At 51.2% G+C, this 18,097-nt stretch overlaps 7 protein-coding genes across 7 annotated transcripts; 1 reads left to right on the top strand and 6 right to left on the bottom strand.

Moving 5' to 3' along the window:
• Positions 1-422: 422 nt before the first annotated feature.
• BO94DRAFT_579315 (uncharacterized protein) lies at positions 423-1,153 on the bottom strand (the record flags this gene model as incomplete). The annotated part of the gene is made up of 2 exons (XM_025615262.1): positions 423-1,031; positions 1,122-1,153. The coding sequence occupies 2 exons, from the start codon at positions 1,151-1,153 to the stop codon at positions 473-475; spliced, it is 591 nt and encodes a 196-aa protein (XP_025462192.1). The 3' UTR covers positions 423-472.
• Positions 1,154-1,333: 180 nt separating this feature from the next.
• On the top strand, positions 1,334-2,227 carry BO94DRAFT_540207 (uncharacterized protein). Its single transcript, XM_025612863.1, has 3 exons — positions 1,334-1,762; positions 1,820-2,082; positions 2,139-2,227. Exons 1-3 carry the CDS (start codon positions 1,515-1,517, stop codon positions 2,141-2,143), a joined length of 516 nt encoding a protein of 171 aa, XP_025462191.1. The 5' UTR covers positions 1,334-1,514; the 3' UTR covers positions 2,144-2,227.
• A 124-nt stretch (positions 2,228-2,351) lies between these two features.
• Positions 2,352-3,469, bottom strand: BO94DRAFT_569847 (M50 family metallopeptidase; the record flags this gene model as incomplete). Its single annotated transcript, XM_025614760.1, has 4 exons — positions 2,352-2,710; positions 2,771-2,815; positions 2,868-3,230; positions 3,284-3,469. 4 exons carry the CDS (start codon positions 3,467-3,469, stop codon positions 2,504-2,506), a joined length of 801 nt encoding a protein of 266 aa, XP_025462190.1. The 3' UTR covers positions 2,352-2,503.
• Positions 3,470-5,047: 1,578 nt separating this feature from the next.
• BO94DRAFT_301053 (YoaK family protein) lies at positions 5,048-6,270 on the bottom strand. Its single transcript, XM_025606747.1, has 2 exons — positions 5,806-6,270; positions 5,048-5,757 (listed from the first exon to the last, which is right to left on the bottom strand). The coding sequence occupies exons 1-2, from the start codon at positions 6,098-6,100 to the stop codon at positions 5,147-5,149; spliced, it is 906 nt and encodes a 301-aa protein (XP_025462189.1). The 5' UTR covers positions 6,101-6,270; the 3' UTR covers positions 5,048-5,146.
• A 1,406-nt stretch (positions 6,271-7,676) lies between these two features.
• BO94DRAFT_540203 (putative pH signal transduction protein PalI) lies at positions 7,677-10,536 on the bottom strand. Its single transcript, XM_025612862.1, has 3 exons — positions 9,878-10,536; positions 8,546-9,800; positions 7,677-8,491 (listed from the first exon to the last, which is right to left on the bottom strand). Exons 1-3 carry the CDS (start codon positions 10,065-10,067, stop codon positions 8,014-8,016), a joined length of 1,923 nt encoding a protein of 640 aa, XP_025462188.1. The 5' UTR covers positions 10,068-10,536; the 3' UTR covers positions 7,677-8,013.
• A 1,898-nt stretch (positions 10,537-12,434) lies between these two features.
• Positions 12,435-14,479, bottom strand: BO94DRAFT_628654 (ferric reductase family protein). Its single transcript, XM_025617501.1, has 2 exons — positions 14,217-14,479; positions 12,435-14,154 (listed from the first exon to the last, which is right to left on the bottom strand). The coding sequence occupies exons 1-2, from the start codon at positions 14,444-14,446 to the stop codon at positions 12,489-12,491; spliced, it is 1,896 nt and encodes a 631-aa protein (XP_025462187.1). The 5' UTR covers positions 14,447-14,479; the 3' UTR covers positions 12,435-12,488.
• Positions 14,480-14,736: 257 nt separating this feature from the next.
• BO94DRAFT_611470 (uncharacterized protein) lies at positions 14,737-16,234 on the bottom strand (the record flags this gene model as incomplete). Its single annotated transcript, XM_025616637.1, has 3 exons — positions 14,737-14,886; positions 14,909-15,856; positions 15,974-16,234. The coding sequence occupies 3 exons, from the start codon at positions 16,232-16,234 to the stop codon at positions 14,737-14,739; spliced, it is 1,359 nt and encodes a 452-aa protein (XP_025462186.1).
• Positions 16,235-18,097: the final 1,863 nt, after the last annotated feature.

Here is an 18,097-nt window from a genome sequence, read left to right as displayed (position 1 = left end):
GTAATGTAATATAATATAAATAAGTAAGTAGTAGCAAGTTCGTATACTGCCAGAACTAATCTAAACTAACATATCATGACATGTTTGATAGGTGGGAAGGTAGGTGGTGTGGAGTTTACCTGTGATTGAAATTAAGGTTTAAACTTAGGGGATGGAGTATAATGTAGGTGGGGGGTGTCTGAGGTGGTGGTTGTGTGGGTGTCTTACTTATGAGGAAGTTATGTATGAATGGATGGATGGATAGTTGAGCTGGGACACTCTATTCTTGAGATGAAGGGGTTTGTGTCTGTGTTCTGGTGTTTTTTTTTTTCTTTTTTTGAGCTGTTGTTTGGAAGGATTGCCCTGGGAGGATGTACTATGTTATGTGGGAGGTTGTGGAGGTAGAAGATTAATGTGATTAGGTGGAAATTTGGAAATATTATGTTCAGGGTAGACGCAAAAGTCCATCAGCGAGATAAGAAGAAGGTATCCTCTACAACAACCCAATCACAACCTCACCCTTAACTCTGGCATCAAGATTCAACTGCACTTTTGCGCGCAGGTTAAGTCGGATTCGAATCTGCAAGCTCCCTTCCTTGTCGGATGACTTCCAGTTTAGGTCTTCGTCGTCGATTTTCATGTCCATGCCTCCGGTGGTTATTTCTCGGATTGTTTCTTTGGCAGGGGCGGCTTTCTCCCCGACATCCTTAGTCAGGCTGGTCACATCGTCGGTTGTTTCGGTGCTCATGTTTGGTTTTGGGTCTTGGGGTTTCTCTTGTGGGGTGTTTTTGTTGTCGTTTTGGGGGGTTGGCTCAGGCTCGGCGGGGGGTTTCGGGGGGCTTTCTTCGGAAGGTTGGGTTTCTTCAGCTGGAGGGGCCGTTTGCTCTGGAGGAGTCTCCTTCTGCTCCTCCTGTCCTTCCTGTGGTGGATCCACGGTTCCGATTGATGCGTTGGAATGTTTTCTTGATTTGCGTCGCTTGCAGAGCTTGGGTGGTTTGGTTGCCGGGGAGGGAAGGCTTTCTGTTGGGATGCTTGGGGTTTCGGGTGGTTCGCTGGTGGTCAGAAGATGTTAACCTGTGCTTCTGAAGAATAAAGGATAAAGACATGGGTAAGAAGTTACCTTGTCATGAATTTTCACTCACCTCGTTATATCCTCAGGGCTTTTGTCGCCCATGGTCTGCACGGATAAGAGAATCCTTTTATCCGGGATCCAGGGTGATTATTACATATCCATGTCATGGTCGACTGGAGTACTTAAAGGTATGGTCGAGTCATGGGCCGCTTGCAGTGCTGCTACCTTCCGCTTCCGGCCAAGATGCAACCACCCAGCCAAGTATCTTGAGTGCCAACCGGGTATGATTCGACGTGGTATTGGTCCGAATGACGGGTTCCGAAGACGGGCCTTTCCCGGGTGAACCTAATATATATGATAGTTGCAACGGAACTACATCTGAGTCGATGATCTGTTTGTTTGAGTTGACAGTCAGTTGGACATCCACGGTCCGAGTCTGTTCAGTATGGTTTTTTCATTGATTATGATGTCAACATTGGTGCCCACTATTATTGGGCTGAATGAAGCTACCAAGGGAGCACGAGACCAGGAGGATAATCGCAGGAACGAGGCCCGGTCACAACGATGTCATTTGATAGCCACGTGTGAGGTTTCTGCTGGATCCCAGGCTCAGAGACGGCAGGTTCAGAATGCGAAGGTTTATCTAGATCAGGATTACAAGGTATGTTGTGGGGAGTATTCTTGTTGCGAGATGGAGGTAGACGTAAAATACTGACGACGTTAGTTTTATATCACGAAACAACCATCCTCTCGCATGGGCCCATTTACCGGACAATATTATGAGCACCCAGCGTTTGGAGAGGATAACTCGTCTGGACTCATTACGATGAGTCCGGAGAATCCCCCGCTTGCGCGCTGGGTGTATCTGGATAGTGAAACGAATGAACTGAGATATGGAGGCCGGAAGGAGAGTGAGAGCAATGTGTGTGGGCCATTTGACTGGTCGGAAGACGAACAGTATGTCACGCTGGAGGGAAACGAGCGATGGCTGGCCGTGCGACTGGCGGAGGATGCGCGAAAGGAGCAGGAGGCTCAGGATCTGGGATTAGATGATGGTGATGCTGTGAAAGGACTTTGGAGACTTTACTTTGATCGCAGTGGGAGCGGCGCGGGTCTTCCTGAGGGAGCAGAGACGATGCAGATTCGGTTGAAGCGGGAGCCAGCCGAAGAGTAGGCTGATCAGATTGAAGTTGGAGTATGCATAGGGACTGCTAGAATCTTTGATCCGGATCATCGGTGGGTTGCAAACGGGTGGACATTGCAGCGGGATGCTGCATTCGGTAACCCGCCTGAGGCACATGACTACGCTACTGTATGTTGGCTCGGATGAATCATTCCTATCTGCCAGCAGACAATAAAAGAAAACAAATGGTATCATTAACGAAATCACAACTTCCCCTAACCAGCCTCATGACTCGACTCATTAATCATGACAACATAACCTGGTCTGGATCAAGTCGGAATAAAATGCTGCGATGCCTTCTCTTGCTCGCTAAACGACTCGCGAAAGGCCGCAATCGCAGCAACGATAGCAACAGCGACGAATGCAAGAGAAATGAAAGACCAGATGACACCCCAGCATTGAGAGGAGCCTCCATATCTCTTCGCAAACTGACTAGCGTCCGAGGTGTTGACTTTGCGAAGGATCAAGTCATCGCACTATCACAGTTACAGTCAGCATACCATCACACAGCAAGACAGCCATCCAGCACAACTCACAATATCCCAAACACTATACAGCGCAGACATAACCCCAATAAACAACTATCCACAGTTAGGCCACATTCTCTCCTTCTGTGAGAATACCAAAACCTACCACAACCCATTTCAGCGCCTCTCCATGCGCAATAAACCAACACGCGACGAGCAATCCCACCGCCAACAGAACCGTAACAATCGTCAACCAATCCCTCCTCGCCCACCAAAGCGTAAGAAGAAAGCAAACCCCCAGAATAATACTAGCCACCTTGCTCGCGACAATATCAAACCCGGCGAATATCAACAGCGACCCGATAATCGACGACCCCAGATATCCCGCCGGTAGAGTAATGGCGCTCATTCCGCCTTGCATATGCGTGACGCCTCCCTCGTGCGGATCCAGCGAAATGGATTTGACTCGACCTCCGGTACAGCAGGCGGTAATGGCGTGGCCGAATTCGTGGAACGCAATCACTAACATCTGTCGCGGTTAGTTCCCGGCTGTCGCAGCGCCTAGAAAATGGGTCTGCTTACTTTGAACGGCCACAACGACCAGCGCACATACGGCAGGTTCCAAAGCAGCGCAATCACCACCACGTATGCGGCCATCACACCCAGCGTCACGGCCTGGGTGTGAGTGACGCTGAGATCGCGCTTGAGGAGATGTGGTCCGGCCGTGTTGACGGCCCGTTGATCGAATACCATGTAGGAGGGCGCCATGGTGGTAGATGTCAAATAGGTATCTGGTGCGATGCTGCGGCGGGCAGAATGGGCATTGTGGGATATTTGAATGTCTCACATGAGCGCTGCCTACGCGTTCTACAGCCCAGACTGTAAATTCCTGCTTGATCGGGTTAGTCCGTGGCTGGGCGTGGGGTATTTTTAGCTCCTTTTACGTGGCGGTGACTAACCGCGCATTTTAGCAGGGTTGGCAAGACAACACAATAAGCTGTCAACTGATCACTACTGGGTATGTACATAGGTATATGCATAGGGGGTAAAGATGTCAGCACCTACTTGACGTTTTCCGACGACTCCGGTGCTTTGATCTGCTGTGCAGACTCCAGGCGGGGATTTCAGCCTTGTTGGGTACGGATACGTTCCACTTGCCTGATTATTGATTAGCAAGGGGTCCACTTTACTGCTAATGTAGGGTCTCCACGGGGCGTTGTTTCACCAGCCTCATTTATGGGTCTAGTTTCTTTGGGTGATTTAGTCGATGAGTGCCCTTTCTCTTTAAATGTCAGATGGTTCTAGATATAGTATTGTCAGCGGTTATCATCATAGACAGGTTATACAGATATATCTAACCAAATAACCCCCTTCCAAACCCACACCCCTATTCCTGATATTTCCTACCCGTCATTTCAGGGTCCAAACATCCAATATACCTTCCCGCTAAGAATTAACTTCAACCAACCAACCAATAAGTACTACTCTCTATAATACAATTCAATAGTCACTTTTCGCATGACAATAGTCAACCCACTAACTCGGAATAAAAAATAAATCCCACAGAATAATACCCGATCACCAAACATCCCCCTCCATTCCATCTCTATCCATCCAAAACTTTACATCTCCCGGTGCACACATATCCATACACCAACACCCTCCCCCATACCCCCCCGTCTTATTCCCCAATCCACAGCAGTGGATAAATTCAACAACCCCACCCCCAAAGTCGATTTTGGCGATTCTTTAATACTTCCATGGTCATTTTAGATATTAATTGGTTCGGGGGATTATATTAGATTTATTTTATCTAGATTAATTATGATAGAATATAGGTATTTACTATAGGTAGGTATGCTAGGTAGGTAGGTCCAGATTTGGATTGCTTCATCGCAACACCTACAACCCCATCTGAGGTAGATAAGTGAAAGAAGAATTCTAGCCGTCCAAGGTATATATCTTCAAGGTGTTGATATTGGATAAGTCGTGGAGCTTCGTGTGGCTTTAACGTCTTGGGAGTACTTAATGCGCCGAAGGCTTGGAGATTGGATTGGTAAGTACTGGTAGTCCTGTGGCCCGAGATCGGGGATATTCTATTTAGGTATGTGAGGGGTTGTGGGTTTGTAGTAAGCACATATACCATGTGATTGTTTGGGGAGAATGAGGGGGAGGCGTGTGAAGATTGGGTTTGGTGGATGGTGGATGGATGGGTACGTGTACTGCCGGGGTACTGGGAAGTATTCATATTGGACTTGGGGTTAATAGAAAGCTGGCGGGGAAGTTACGGAAAAGTATCAGTCGTAGTCAAAGTAACCATCATGAAAGTGGGAACAATACATTGTGTCAATTTGTATACCGAAGGAAAGACATTGTGGAATTCCCGAGATCATAGCATTAAGCTGAAAGTAACAAATAGGAAACTGATAAGCACCAAGGATCATATCAGACAATACCTCCATTATCCTTCCCTCGGCCATCAGCTCTCCACACAATCCAACCGAGAGTGACGGCAAATTTCAACCCAAAAGCAAACCACAAACTACTCGCCATGCTGGCAACCTTCACTAGTCCTCCGGCTGTCATAGCCCCCAGAAACAAGGCCAGAAAGGCCCCGATCCGTCGGTCTCTCTTGGGATTCTTCTTCACCATGAGCTCCGGATCAACAAGGAGATCGCACAGCAGTGCGGTGAGGACTACGGTAGGAATCTCGTCGTAGGCGAGAATCCGCGATGCACAGATCTGTCCTCCGGCTTGGAAGGCAAGGAGTGAGATGGGGATGATCTGCATCCATTGGATTGGGGCACGAGGATCCTCCGGTTTCGGGGACACGACCTGTGCTTCGACGAGGATGGCGGCGGTTAGAAGGCAGATGGTTTGGACGGCAAATGAAAGGACCATTGTGGAGCGACGGAGGGGATTGAGCTTTCGGGATACTTGAATGAAGAGGACGTTGCTGGTCATAAAGGTGCATAGGGAAATGAGTGCTTTGGCCCAGAGATAGGCTGGGTATCGGGGTTGGGATGATGCGCCGAGGGCTAGGAAGACAGTGTTTCCTAAGTGCTGTTAGCTAGGTGCGGGTTTGGAATTAAGTGGGCAGGTACCTGTCTGCATGCTTGAGAAGCTTCCCCATGCATTGAAGGATAGTCCGTCAACCAGTCCGCCGACGAAGCCGCAGACTACTAGCATCCAATCTGCATACTTCCTATCGATGTCGGCTTTGAAGTGTCGGGTGATGGTTCCATAGATGGTTTCTTCCCGTTGATTCACTGAGAAGGAGACATTCGTGCTATTTCCAGAGGACCAGAGGCCACCCTTGTCTTCGGCAAACCGGAGGTGTCCGGTGTTAGTGGTCCTGGGTGGGGAAGGATCAATATCATCTGGAGTATATGGCTGCATGATGTATCACAGGAGACGAAACAACTCTGGAGATATGGAGATAGGGATATTCTGAGGATAGATGATGAGACTGCATCTGATGAGCCGGGCTATGGATCTATATGTGGCAAACCATCCACGATGGGCGACCCACGACTTCCTCCACGCCAAGATGCTAGATTCGCCATCCCAACCTTATGTTGATGATGGCTTGCTTTGGAGGAATGTAGGTTTGGACAACGCTTCTGGTTCGCGCACACCGCCGAAAAGTGACGTTTCAACTTCAGCCCAAGATACCTCTGTACATGCCTCATCCTAGGAAATTGCATAGATCAGGATAGTGATGCCTCATCGGACTCCATCAGCCGACCGTGTCCAGGGATTGAAGCTGGCCCATGTTGGATGTATCGTATCGTCCGCCGGGACAGGCTCTTGGCACGGCTTGGCACGGCCTGCCAATGTGGTTCCGCTGGCGGCAAAGGCTCCTGTTACCCGCCGGTCGGGAGCGGCCAAGCTCAGATTCCTGAAACTCGATGTCTCTGGTCTGTAGCATAGTGTTGACCGGCGGGAGGCAGGGGTCTTGGCGGGTGGCTATTCCGGGTAGATCCTCATTCCCATCGGGAGGCAGCGGGAGGTGTCATCTGGGGTCGGGAGATGAAAGGGCTCGGCCTATTAAATGGTCCCAATCCCCCAGATCACGAAACAGTGGCGGGCAAATGCTCGTATTATATCAAACTCCAAGATGCACACGATGCCACCACGCCGCGGTATCGCTGTCTCGGACAGCAGGGCAGTAGACCGTGTCACCAATCGTGTCTGGCACTGCGAGCGGGCAGCAGGTGGCTTCTGGACGAGCTCCATCCCGACAGATTTTGGGTTCTTCAGCCGCTGAGCCACCCTGGGCAGGTTTCCAAGAGTGCTTGGCATCCTTGGACGTGCTGGTTGAAACCATGTTTTGCTGTGGATGTGGGCCTAGACCGATAGCCTCGTTGCACCAGGCAGATGAGGCGTCGAAATCTATAGCTCTTATCGGGTCATGCTTCCCACGACCAGTGTAGTAACCAGTGATAGTAGAGATCATGCAGACCTCGGGCTGACGAAGGTATCTGAAGCAGAGTTACCAAGCAGGCAACCATGATCACCTCGTATTGCCATGGCATTCCACCATTTGTACGTCAGATCCAGCCGGGACCGTATTCTGCACCTCAATCTAATGTAATCTGGTGGCTGTTTAGATCTCAGAGCTGTCTGAATCTAGCGGCCATTCCGATAATCTCCGCAGCAGCCAGGCCTAGAGCAGGGTTGGTCACACCGGTGAGCTTCTGACGGCATGCTGGTGAGGTTCGCTAAACTCGACTGGTCATCTGACGTATCGACTGTGTTCTTGGGGCTCTGATCGAAGCATGAGATGGGATGTCGATTGGGCGTTGGTGCTAAATGGTCGTCAGAGACCCGCCAGGTGGTGACGTAAATCCAAACGACTCCGTGGCGCGGAGCCGTTCATTATAACCGGTGGCGGCACATGACCATGCTTGGCAATATTTCTAGTAATCGGGCTCAAACTGCGGGTTCATCTGCCATGTACGTGACAGGCATTTCTTGACAGGAAGCATCTAACCATTGTACAGCCTGACGGACAGCTGACAACATCACAATCATGGCTATTGCACTAACATAACAATCATAACTAAACACAAGCTCATGTCAATGTAAGACATCCTCGTGTACACTCGGATCTTCCCATTGTTCATATACATGGACCGACGCAACGGACAGAGTGCGCGTATTTGCAGTGCCATGCGGCGCAAGCATGACAGAAGAGGCGCAGGAACACAACAACCCAATTTTCAGTGAGACTCCAGAACTCCACGCATGACCCGCGTACTGGCGTGACAAGCACATCAACAGTGTAGAGGAAATGATTACGATTATGTTCAGATAGGGTATCTTGCCGCATCTCGAGGTATCGACACGGCGGGCATCCGACTCCCAACGCCACCAGCACCTCCTCGTCCAGTGCCAGCCCGCAGGTCAAAGTCTGGGTTGTTCTCTAAAAGAACGTCCTGCGCCCGTTGTGCTGGCATGGGAGGCGGGCGCCAGCGAGGGTTGATAGGCCGCTCAGATATTGATGTGAAGTGGCTTACTTCGCTAGTAGTCGGTGAGCTGGGGCCTTCGGCCAAATCTACCATCGGTTTCCTCTCACCAATAGCACCTGGCGTCAAAACGGCCGGCAACCGCGCCTTGCCCACCGCCGACTCATTTGTTGCAAATCGAGGGTCGGCATCTTCAAAATAGTCCGCCGAAGGGGTCCGTGCATGTTGCGGTGCCCCTCCGTATGCATGGACAGGGGAGGGAGAGTGGCCGACATGGGGTGCTTCTGGAGCCCATCCAGCACGTGCAGGAGCATAGGACCTAAGGCCGTTAGTACACAAACAAAACCCGCAAGAATACTAAACAGATACTGACCCGCTGTAGAGACTTGAGGGACTAATCGGCTCTTGGTACCCATCTATCGATAGGGCATGTGGCTGGGCTTGAAGGATCACATCGTGCGCTTCGGGATCAGCAGATCCCACTCGTCGTGGCTGTGGTTGCATTTCAATGGCCTGTTCAATTGGACTGGCATGATCCGGAGACACGGCCATTCCGATCGGCCCGGGGGACGGCTGTCGAGTCGCAACGGGTGACGGGTGACGGTATTCGTACTCGTCTTCCGGAGGAGGGGTCGGTCGGGGTGCGGGAGCATAGCCACCAGGAGGGGGTCCCCGGTAGCCTCGTCCCATGGGTCCTAGATGTCCACCGCGCATTGGACCCATTGGGCCACCGTTCATGCCAGGAGGGGGCCCCCTAGGTCCTGGCCCTCCATAAGGCGCTCCGCGACCGTAACCTCCTCGCGCCGGATAACCACCTCGTCCACGTGCAAAGCCTGGTGGGGGTGGTCCTCTCCGCGATCCCATGCTGCCGTCGGAGTACTGATTGCGCAGACGAGGGTCAGGTTGTCCAGGGTGCATCCTCGGGCCCGGGGCATGCGTCCCAGCAGGGATACCGGCCTCCTCGGGCGAAGAATTGTAGGCCATTCTGTCGGCCCGCACCCGGGCATACTGATTGTCTGGAAGCGGGGGCTCGGTCTGTGGATTGCGTGAATTTAGCGGGGTGCGGTCATCATCACTGTCGTGCGTAGTGGTACGGAATGTAGCAAACGTAGGCCCCGTCTCGGACGAAGGCGGAGATCCGGTGACGACAGGCTCTTTGGTGTCCATGCTGAGGGGCGCGGGGTCGTTCAGTCCTGCTGCGGCGGCGGCAGCATTCTGGCGGTTGTAGTAGTTCTCCCCACTCATCTCAGCGTTTTCGTTAATGCGCTTCTTCCTCGCTTTGCGGCTGACGAGCGTCCGTCGCATCGCGCACGTAACCACGCCACAGGTGACAAGAAGAATAGTCGCGACCAGCACAATCCATCCCGCCCAGGCCATATGCGGCACAAACAATAGGATGTCCACCAGGAACGCCAGGAGCGACACAAGCAGAGTCGGGAGCAGTAAGATCAACAAGGCCAGCAAATAGCGGGGCGAATGCGATGGAGCATGAAAGTGAGCTGCTGCCGCTAAACACAGACAGATGAGTGTGAGAAACGCAGCGACCGGATGGACGATCAGAATAGCCGAAAGCGATCTGCGGGTGCTAGGTGCAATGCTGAATGTGCCATCTTCTGATGTTATGTCGTCTGTACAGGACTCAGCATCCAACCAATTTACTAGCTCAGGGTTTCAAGAAAACGAATAGGGAACGCAGGTGACAAACCGTCAGCGTAACCAACATGAATGCTGGTGCATACATCGCCCTTGCAGTAACCGAATACGCCATAGTCCACATTATCATGTCGCGCCAGCGCAATGCTCTTAACAATGGGCGTGGAGATGACAGATATGAGGAGTAGCGCAAAAGCGATCAACAGGAGGATGGTGAGGGGTGTGGCGGGTTTGAGCAGCATGGCGACTTAAGGAGCGGAGCGGCGCTGTGGCCGCGATAAAGACGTCGGCGGGGAATCGTCAAGAGCGGTGATGCAAATGGTCAGACGGCCACCAGCTAGATCTCGAACCAATGCAGCAAGGCAGCAAAGTAGGCTAGAAAAAGGGCGGAAGTTAGAGCATTGAGTGCGACCCTGCGAACCCTTGACGTTGCCTTGTCCTGGGGCCAGGGGAGAGACCGGAAATCCGCGACAGAAGTGGTGGCAGAGAGAGGTAGCTCAGTCAGAGGTCGGAGACAGGAAGCGGCGCAGCTCTGACGAGCAGCCCAGACGCTAACTAACTATCTAGGACAGTTGGAAGAATAACAGAGGGGACTGCATTCGAGGAGAAATTGGCAGAGGCTAGCTAACAAGCGAGAAAGAGGACCGAAAGAACGACTGGGTGAGTGAGTGAATGATGGTGAACAAACGAGCGAACGGCAGGCCTGGACTGCCAGGCTGTGAGGTGATGGGGAAGGGAAAGACGGCCTGCATCGGGGGGCCGTGATTGGCGAAGGCGGCAGCGTTTCTTAGTCATCGCCGCCACTGTGCAACGGCAGGCCCCGTCACTTTGCTTGACTGCCTTTCTGCCACTCCAGATGCTCTCAAGCGTCGGCGTGATCCTGGCGGGGTAACCCTCCTTCTCTGCTTCCCGGTTTTTACATCCCCTTGACGGTCTTGACCTTGCGTCCCTCGCATCCTGCTTTGGTCTCTTTGGTCTCTTTGGTCTCCTCAGTCTCCTATCGTGGCTAAGTCAGATAGCGCAGTCAGCAAAGCCCCTGTTCCACGCCCAGAGACCCTCTGATTCGCTGGACCACAGATAACGATGATGGGGCCGAGTCCCACGCGCCACGAGTCGAGTCGTCCGAAATGACGATGGGCCCGGTTTGACATCTCAAGCTCGGACGAACCTCTGCTGCGAAAGGAAATTGGCCATACTCCGTACACGGTATGCTGCTAAGAATAGACTGCAAGAAATCTACGTAACCACCCATGCGTCACGAGCAAGCAGACAGACACTTTCCAATTCCAAGGACCTTGCCAGCCGGGATGGAACATCCGTGCCCCATCTTCCGTCCTCAGGTACAATCTCGGTTTCGCCTACCTGCTAAGCCTATCTGGTCAGTTGTGCCGCCAAATTGTTTTAGCCAAGGGCCGGTTGGAGTTTAGAATCAACCAGTGCGGGGAGCAAATACGGATACCGAATACCCACAATCCAAACAAGCGCAATTTACTCCTACTCCATACGCTTTGGACATTTCACTATCTGACACTACCTGGGTTACTATTCAGGGTTTTCTTTTACTTACAATGATTGACCTTGACTACTATCAACCTCGAATTTTACCTGCGCTCTGGAATCACTGGAAAATTCCCACCAAGCGAAATATATTTGGCGATCCTCCGTCTTTGCTTCTGCCAGGCCCCAACAATCCTGCGCCTGCAGTTCACCACACGCAATGGTGTCACAACAACACGACTCAATTTTGAAATAGCGCCTTTACAAACCGACCATCGAATTTTCCCTTCACCAGATACGCCACTTATCTACAACGAGCCATTCACGCATACAGAGTATATCGAACCAAACCACTCTAAACATAGTACCCCTTCGGAACTCCGAAACGTAAAGTGGAGATCTTTCCCGCTTTCACACCACACCATTGGCCCATCAAATAAGCGGGCCAGTCAAGTTTTCAAATAAGGGACAGACAAGATGGCGCCATCTAAACCAGATATCTATCTACCTACCTACTCTAGAATTAGATAGAATCCCTCCCTCAGTGCAGCGCACAGGTCACTTTGACAGATAACAAGCAGTGAGCTGAGATAACACTCGCATCCTAAACAGGGTTCATCAAATCCCAACCAACAAACGAAACGGGTCTTTGCAGTAACCTTAGCCTAATCTAAAATTACCCCTTTCTTTCTTTCTTTCTCTCCCCCGTCAATGCCATGCATACCTCTGGATTTTTACCGACCGCAAAAGGATTCAACCCAGGGATCAGTTTAATCCTTGTCCTTGTTGGATTCCCGCGGGATCTTACAGCATTCACTCACTCGTTCACTCAGTGCCTAAGCGACCCCCGTTGTAGGTAGTAGTCAGTTAGTTCTATAAGGTCGCGCGTGACGGCTTAATATACCTTCCCTTCCGGTTTTGTATTCCGTAGACTTACACCCAGTATAGAATTCCCCATACAACACTCGGAAATGACGATGTCTCATTACACCTAGATAAATACATATACTATGACCCTTTCATCTCCAATATCATACATATCTTAATACATCAATTATAAGTTTATTCATCCTAGATTAATACCTAGATTTTATCCATCAAGATATATTGCTCTCTCATATATACATTCCATGAAACTATATATACTGAATAAATAATATCTAAATTCAACACGAATTCTCCACATGCAAAAACACCCCCGGTAAGCCCGACCCTTTACAAACGCCTAACCCATCCGACACCCGGACCACCGTCTGTCGCACAGAAACGGTTAGACCGATGGGGCCACATACCGCAACCGCGATTTCGCCCCCGGCTTGCAACACCGCGTCTTCGATGTAACCAGCCAGGGAAGGGCGGTTGGGTTGGAAGGATATTTGCGGAGCTGAGGGGGGGTTCTCTGTGGAGGGGAAGGGGAGGTGTTTGATTTCGTCGTCGTCGGAGGTGTTATTGTAGCTGGTGAAGGGTACGGAGGGGTTGGGATTGGGATTGGGGGTGAATTTTTCGTCCTCAGTGGTGCTGTCAGGGTCATGGGTAATGAAGATCTTGATCCGGATTTGGACGTTGGTGTTCTGGAGTTTCTGCAGGACGGCGTGCAGCTCGGCGAGGACCCATGATGCTTGGCGTTTTTTCTTAATCACCCAGATGAAGAGGACTTGGCGGAGAGGTAAAGGGCCGGTTGTGGAACGGTGTGCGATGTGGAGGAGTTGCGAGAGGGTAAAGGTTACACCTGTTCCACCGGCGATGAGTAGAAGGGTGTCGAAGGTGGTGAAATCGGGGGCGGAGGTGGTGTAGGGTCCGTCGATGAGGGCAAGGTATGAGCGGTGGTGGGGTTGGGTGGATTCGGGGTCGGAGGGTTTGTTGGCGGTGGTGATTAGCTTTTTGGTGAAGCCTTGGTGGGCTTTGAGGATGAGGACTAATTCGCCGTTGTGGGATGATGGGGTGGATAGGATGGTTGCGGGGTGGGAAAGTTGGAGGCCTAATCGGGGAAGCGAGACAAGGATGTGTGAGCCGGGCTGCCAGGTTTGGATTTGTCGAGATGTGATCCGGATTTTGGTCGCGCCGCCGTCTAAGGCTTCGAGGGTGGCGTGTGGAGGACGGGAATTGGCATAGGTGTAGTAGATGGAACGCAGGATTAAGGAGGCGATGTAGATGCCAGCGCTAGCGTAGATGTATCGTTGGGAGGTGGGAGCGGTGCCGGTGTCCAGATGGTAGGATAATGCGATCATGAAACCGAAAAAGGTGATGATGTGTTGTACGGCGAAGAATTCGTAGCTCATGTGCCGAAAAGGGGCGAGGGTGGTGAGATTCATCCACAGGATGAAGGCGTAGGCGGCAATGCCCTTGGTGGGACAGTCGTCTGTGTCCCACTCGAGTTTACTTATATGGTAGAGATCCCATCCGTGGTTTTGGAAGGCGAAATGAAAGGTCGAGAGCAGCAGAAGACCTCTCGATACCCAGCGATGGTAGACATTCAAGCGGACATACGGAATACCGCAGAGCATGCCAATCAGGTTTCGTTTGCCTGCCAGGGCCACAAGTAAGGGGACTTGGGCAGCTGCAAGCCACCCGGCACGAGCTCCAAGGAACTGCCAATGGCCAGCACCCGGGACGTCGTTGTTGATGAACTCCAATGCAATGATGAATGCAAAGTAGCAGAGGATGATGTATATGGGTCCAAATGGCGGGATCGTGAACCAAGGGGACAGAGTACGTGGTGTCCATTGGAGGTAAGATGGTTCTCGAGCCAACGCGGTGCTGGTGGCGAGGATTGTACTTGAGAATGAATAGAGGTTGGCGAGGGATGGGTTTTGGGTTATACTTGGACGGAACCTTTCCACAGGGAATCCATTAGCACCCCGACAGTTACAAGGGAAAAAGGTCAGTGAACTTGCCTCAGTCTTCGAACAATCGATGACATCCTGTTAATAAACGCCACCAGGACCACTACGACAATGACCCCATACCAGAAATATTCTGCATAACGGGCCCCCAGGATTGGCAGGTATTCCAGGTGCTTGAGCTCATGCAGAAACGTCTTGACCTGGGTGATATTGGCAAAGTCGACATCGCAGGCACTTAGGACGCCATAATACGTGCCCCCTTCCATGCCCTTCATCTGCATTTTGGCTGACGAGTCATCAAGGTGGGGATGAAGTCCATGGATGGACTTTGGCGGGGAAGTGGCAGCAGTTCTTATAAGTTATAGTCCGGGCCTGGCCCCACCCACCGGGGAGCTTAGCGTCTCTAGCGTCGGCTACGTCTCGTGGATCTCGTAATAATCTGCTCACTGCTCTCTTTTTCTCATTCTACCTATCCTATCAAATCGCAGTGGTCTGTGTTTTCGTCATCAGTTGCTTACCAATGTAATTCAAGAATGCCCATACCGAATGGTTTGCTGGATTTCCACCAACCTCATTGCGCCACTTCTTCGTCTTCTTCGTCTTCTTCGTCTTCATCAGAATATTCGTCGGAATATTCGTATCCATACAAACAAAAATTTTCATCAGAATATTCATCTTCGTCTGAATCGCCACTGTCATCCCAACGATCCCTGTAGATGCGCTCTCGTTCAATATTCACAGACTCCCGCATCAAGCATCAGTGCCAGGCTTTTAAGGGACGCGACATAGGGTGGCCATTCCTCTATCACAACGAGCGCGATACTCTCCAAGCAAGGCACCGAAGACTCGCGATGCTGGCCTAGAAACAATATATCGGCTATCAAACCAGCCAGAAATTTCCGCTGAATTTCGGTGATCTCAAGTGACTTGAGTGACCTGGGCAATAAGTCAATAAGACGTTCTCCATCTTTACTATGTTCGCCCCCGGTGTCCTCCCCCGAGAGAGTGACAAGATTGGGATGCCGTATACTCAGATGCTCCAGCACTTCAAATTCTTTAAATGAGCCAAAGGGTCCATCGAGAACTCCTCGCAATGCCTCATAATGGTCGCGAAGATAATGGCTCCTCACACGGAAATCGATCAATAGAAGACAAAGCGACTTGAGGGTTCTCTTCGCCGGCAAAAGACTTTTGCGAACCCCTTTGACCCGGGATTGATACCACTCGAGGTCTACAGCCCGACTCGGTTCTATATTAACATGAACCCGCTCGAGATTGCTGCACGCTTCGATCCATAGGCCGACTGTTCTAAAGTGGCTTGGCCCCGATACCGTAATCTCTCTCACTGGGGACCCGATATTCTTGATGCCACGGAGCTTGGGGTGCACATATGGTCTAAGGCTCTCGCGAACACCCAAGCCCTCGACACTGCGCAGAGCTGGAAAATAGAAGAAAGGGATAAGAGTCTCGGCATAGACGGGATAGTGTCCCGGTAGCTGTACAAATCTGACCTTGTTGAGATGAGGGAACGGAACATCTCGATGAAATGGGGATTGGCGCAAAGCTGCCTTTTCAAAAATCAGGTTTATGTCTAGAGCGATGGGGCAAGCATGGGCCGTGATAGTCTTCAGGCGACTCAAACGAGTGAGCAGTACACCCACCCAGGCATCTCTGTAGCCATTGTGCAGATGCTCTGTCCAGTATTATTTATCCTTGTCTGTGTCACATATCTCGGCCACAGCCTGTTCGACTAAGAGAGAACACTCGTCGGGGAGCTCAAAGCCACGAAAGCCGTCATGGGAACACACAAATTCCATATGCTGGACGTGGCGGGCCAAGTCGGGCCGAGACCAGAGCAGTCGGATGAGTGCGAAAGTGCGGGATGACTTTAGTTGGCTAGGTTTGGCGTCAGTATATGGGATGCTAGTAAATGGCTCGATAGATGAATATAGGCGTGGCATGAATAAGTTGTGGAAGTATCGGGAACACTCAGCCAAAGCCCGCTGCGTAGGCTTGTCGTCCACGTAATTCCCAATCATGCAGAGCAGTTCCGGTGGTAGATGGCGCATGTTGTCGAGTTGGGTGGGGGTCTGGTGATATGAAAGGGGAGAATAGGTGATCAACTCATACGTGGATAACCATCAGTATTTATATATCACCGGCATAATAATATCGGTAGGGACCGGTGGATCTATATTTAATCAAGGCGAGCATAAAATGAACAGGCTGCTGTGGACAATCCATTAACGCAGACACGACGATTTCCGTCTGCGGTTTCTTGATCTAGCAGTCACCTTCCTGATTAACGGCTAAGATAGCAGTCGGGGCTTGAATTCGGATTGACTCAAGGTCCCGCCTAATTCACGGTAAGCAGAGGAATCACCCGTTATATAAATGTATTTTTCTATGACAGGGGATAGTATATCCATGAACGAGGTTGATTGGCCCCCTACCGAGGCCTGACCCAAAAGACGTCAACATATTACAACTCGCCTCGCTTGCACGTCTTGAGTCATGGCTGATTGCCTGATGGTTGCTTAGTAACATGAGGTTTTTCAGCATCCGGATGAAGGTATATAAGTAGACCTTCAGCTGTGGTCTATATCCGAGATGAGGATACGTATGTCCAAGACAGGGGGTACCCGCCCAGATGGTTAGAGTTACGGTTGAGTTTATACCACGGCCCGTACAGGAAGACCGGCTTTGGCTTGCTCGACTAGAGGTATCCCTTGCAGACTATTTCAGATACGACAGTGATCCCCTGGTTCGGTCCGGAATCTTTCTCCGTTGCCAATTCATAGGAAGCGAAAAGCTGTTGACGGCATTAAACTGTGCTCTGAATATCGATGATTTTCCTTGTGTAAGCGTCAAAAAGGGAAATTTCATTCGGTCGGTAATTGTTTGTATGTATGGAGGCCAGCAGCCGAGCACGTGCCGGGGATCCGCGCGGACAGAACGCGAGTGTTTACATGTTTCCCTCCTGGGCTGCGGGTCGGCATGCGCCGTGCGGTATGCAGCCATTCGTCAGGCTGCTCTCATTCCTGCATACTGTACAGTTGGCAACATGGCCTGTCATTGTTCGATTGACACCTAGTACGTACCACTTACCGGCTTATCGCAGATCCCGTACCGACTCACGTCCCCGGAAAGGGGCAAGGGGAAGATCAAAGTTTGTTTCTTCATGGGTATTTACTATTTAGCCTCTGGCCCAGGAGAAGGCGGGAGTTTAAACTCAATAGGGGTAAAAAGCAAACATAGGCTTCCGGTCTTGTGCAATACGGAGCACCTCGGCCAAATCCCTAGAATCCGCCCGAATGCCCAGAGGTATGCGGATACTAAGGCGGCGGGGGTGACTGGGCCAGTCATGCCTGGCCCAAGTCCAGGTATGCAGGTCCACTCACGCATACACTGGGAAGGGCCAATTTAAGTCCAGCCATTTCCCCTCGTCTCGGTCACTGGGATCCGGTGCAGTACTCCGTACCAACCTGGGCCATCTATCCTCCCATTCGCTCAGGCCCTGTCCGAGTCTTCTCTGACCTAGAGCAGGACAGTATACAGCCTGTTCAGTTTGGTTGGATGGATTGACTTTCCTTTGACCCTTGTTGTTTTGTTGTGTGATCTTTTAATCACGGCTGGTCAGTGCTGATAATATGGGTCCCTTTACGCCTTCTTTTCTTCTTGTATCTACATTATGCACCCTTTCCCTTCAAGCATGGGCCGTTCCCCACGGGGGTGGGGGGAATAGTTCAAGCTTAAGCCCAAGCGTAAGCCCGAGCCCAAGCCCAAGTCCAAGCTCGGCCTCGCAAGTACTTTACTTTCCTCCGGTGACCTATGCTCCGAAACCCTCGTGAGTTTTGCGCTTTCTCCTTGGATTTCTGGCGGACTGACGGAGACAGGGGAATCCCTTTTCTAATCCAAAACCAATCGGCTCA

The sequence above is a fragment of the Aspergillus sclerotioniger genome, assembly GCF_003184525.1.
Source record: "Aspergillus sclerotioniger CBS 115572 chromosome Unknown BO94scaffold_44, whole genome shotgun sequence".
Classification (NCBI taxonomy): Eukaryota; Fungi; Ascomycota; class Eurotiomycetes; order Eurotiales; family Aspergillaceae; genus Aspergillus; species Aspergillus sclerotioniger.
This window is presented reverse-complemented; position numbering and strand designations above follow the sequence as displayed.

Bases quoted from the DNA above. Each gene is read 5' to 3' on its own strand.
- BO94DRAFT_540207 (XM_025612863.1), top strand. From the start codon at position 1,515: ATGATGTCAACATTGGTGCCCACTATTATTGGGCTGAATGAAGCTACC. The intron at 1,763-1,819 runs CTGACGACGTTA...GGGCCCATTTAC, and splicing joins ATGGAGGTAGACGTAAAATA to CGGACAATATTATGAGCACC.
- BO94DRAFT_301053 (XM_025606747.1), bottom strand. From the start codon at position 6,100: ATGCAGCCATATACTCCAGATGATATTGATCCTTCCCCACCCAGGACC. The intron at 5,758-5,805 runs GTACCTGCCCAC...AACAGCACTTAG, and splicing joins CTTCTCAAGCATGCAGACAG to GAAACACTGTCTTCCTAGCC.
- BO94DRAFT_540203 (XM_025612862.1), bottom strand. From the start codon at position 10,067: ATGCTGCTCAAACCCGCCACACCCCTCACCATCCTCCTGTTGATCGCT. The intron at 9,801-9,877 runs GTTTGTCACCTG...AGTCCTGTACAG, and splicing joins TCATGTTGGTTACGCTGACG to ACGACATAACATCAGAAGAT. The intron at 8,492-8,545 runs GTCAGTATCTGT...TAACGGCCTTAG, and splicing joins CCCTCAAGTCTCTACAGCGG to GTCCTATGCTCCTGCACGTG.
- BO94DRAFT_628654 (XM_025617501.1), bottom strand. From the start codon at position 14,446: ATGCAGATGAAGGGCATGGAAGGGGGCACGTATTATGGCGTCCTAAGT. The intron at 14,155-14,216 runs GCAAGTTCACTG...CCCTGTGGAAAG, and splicing joins TCGATTGTTCGAAGACTGAG to GTTCCGTCCAAGTATAACCC.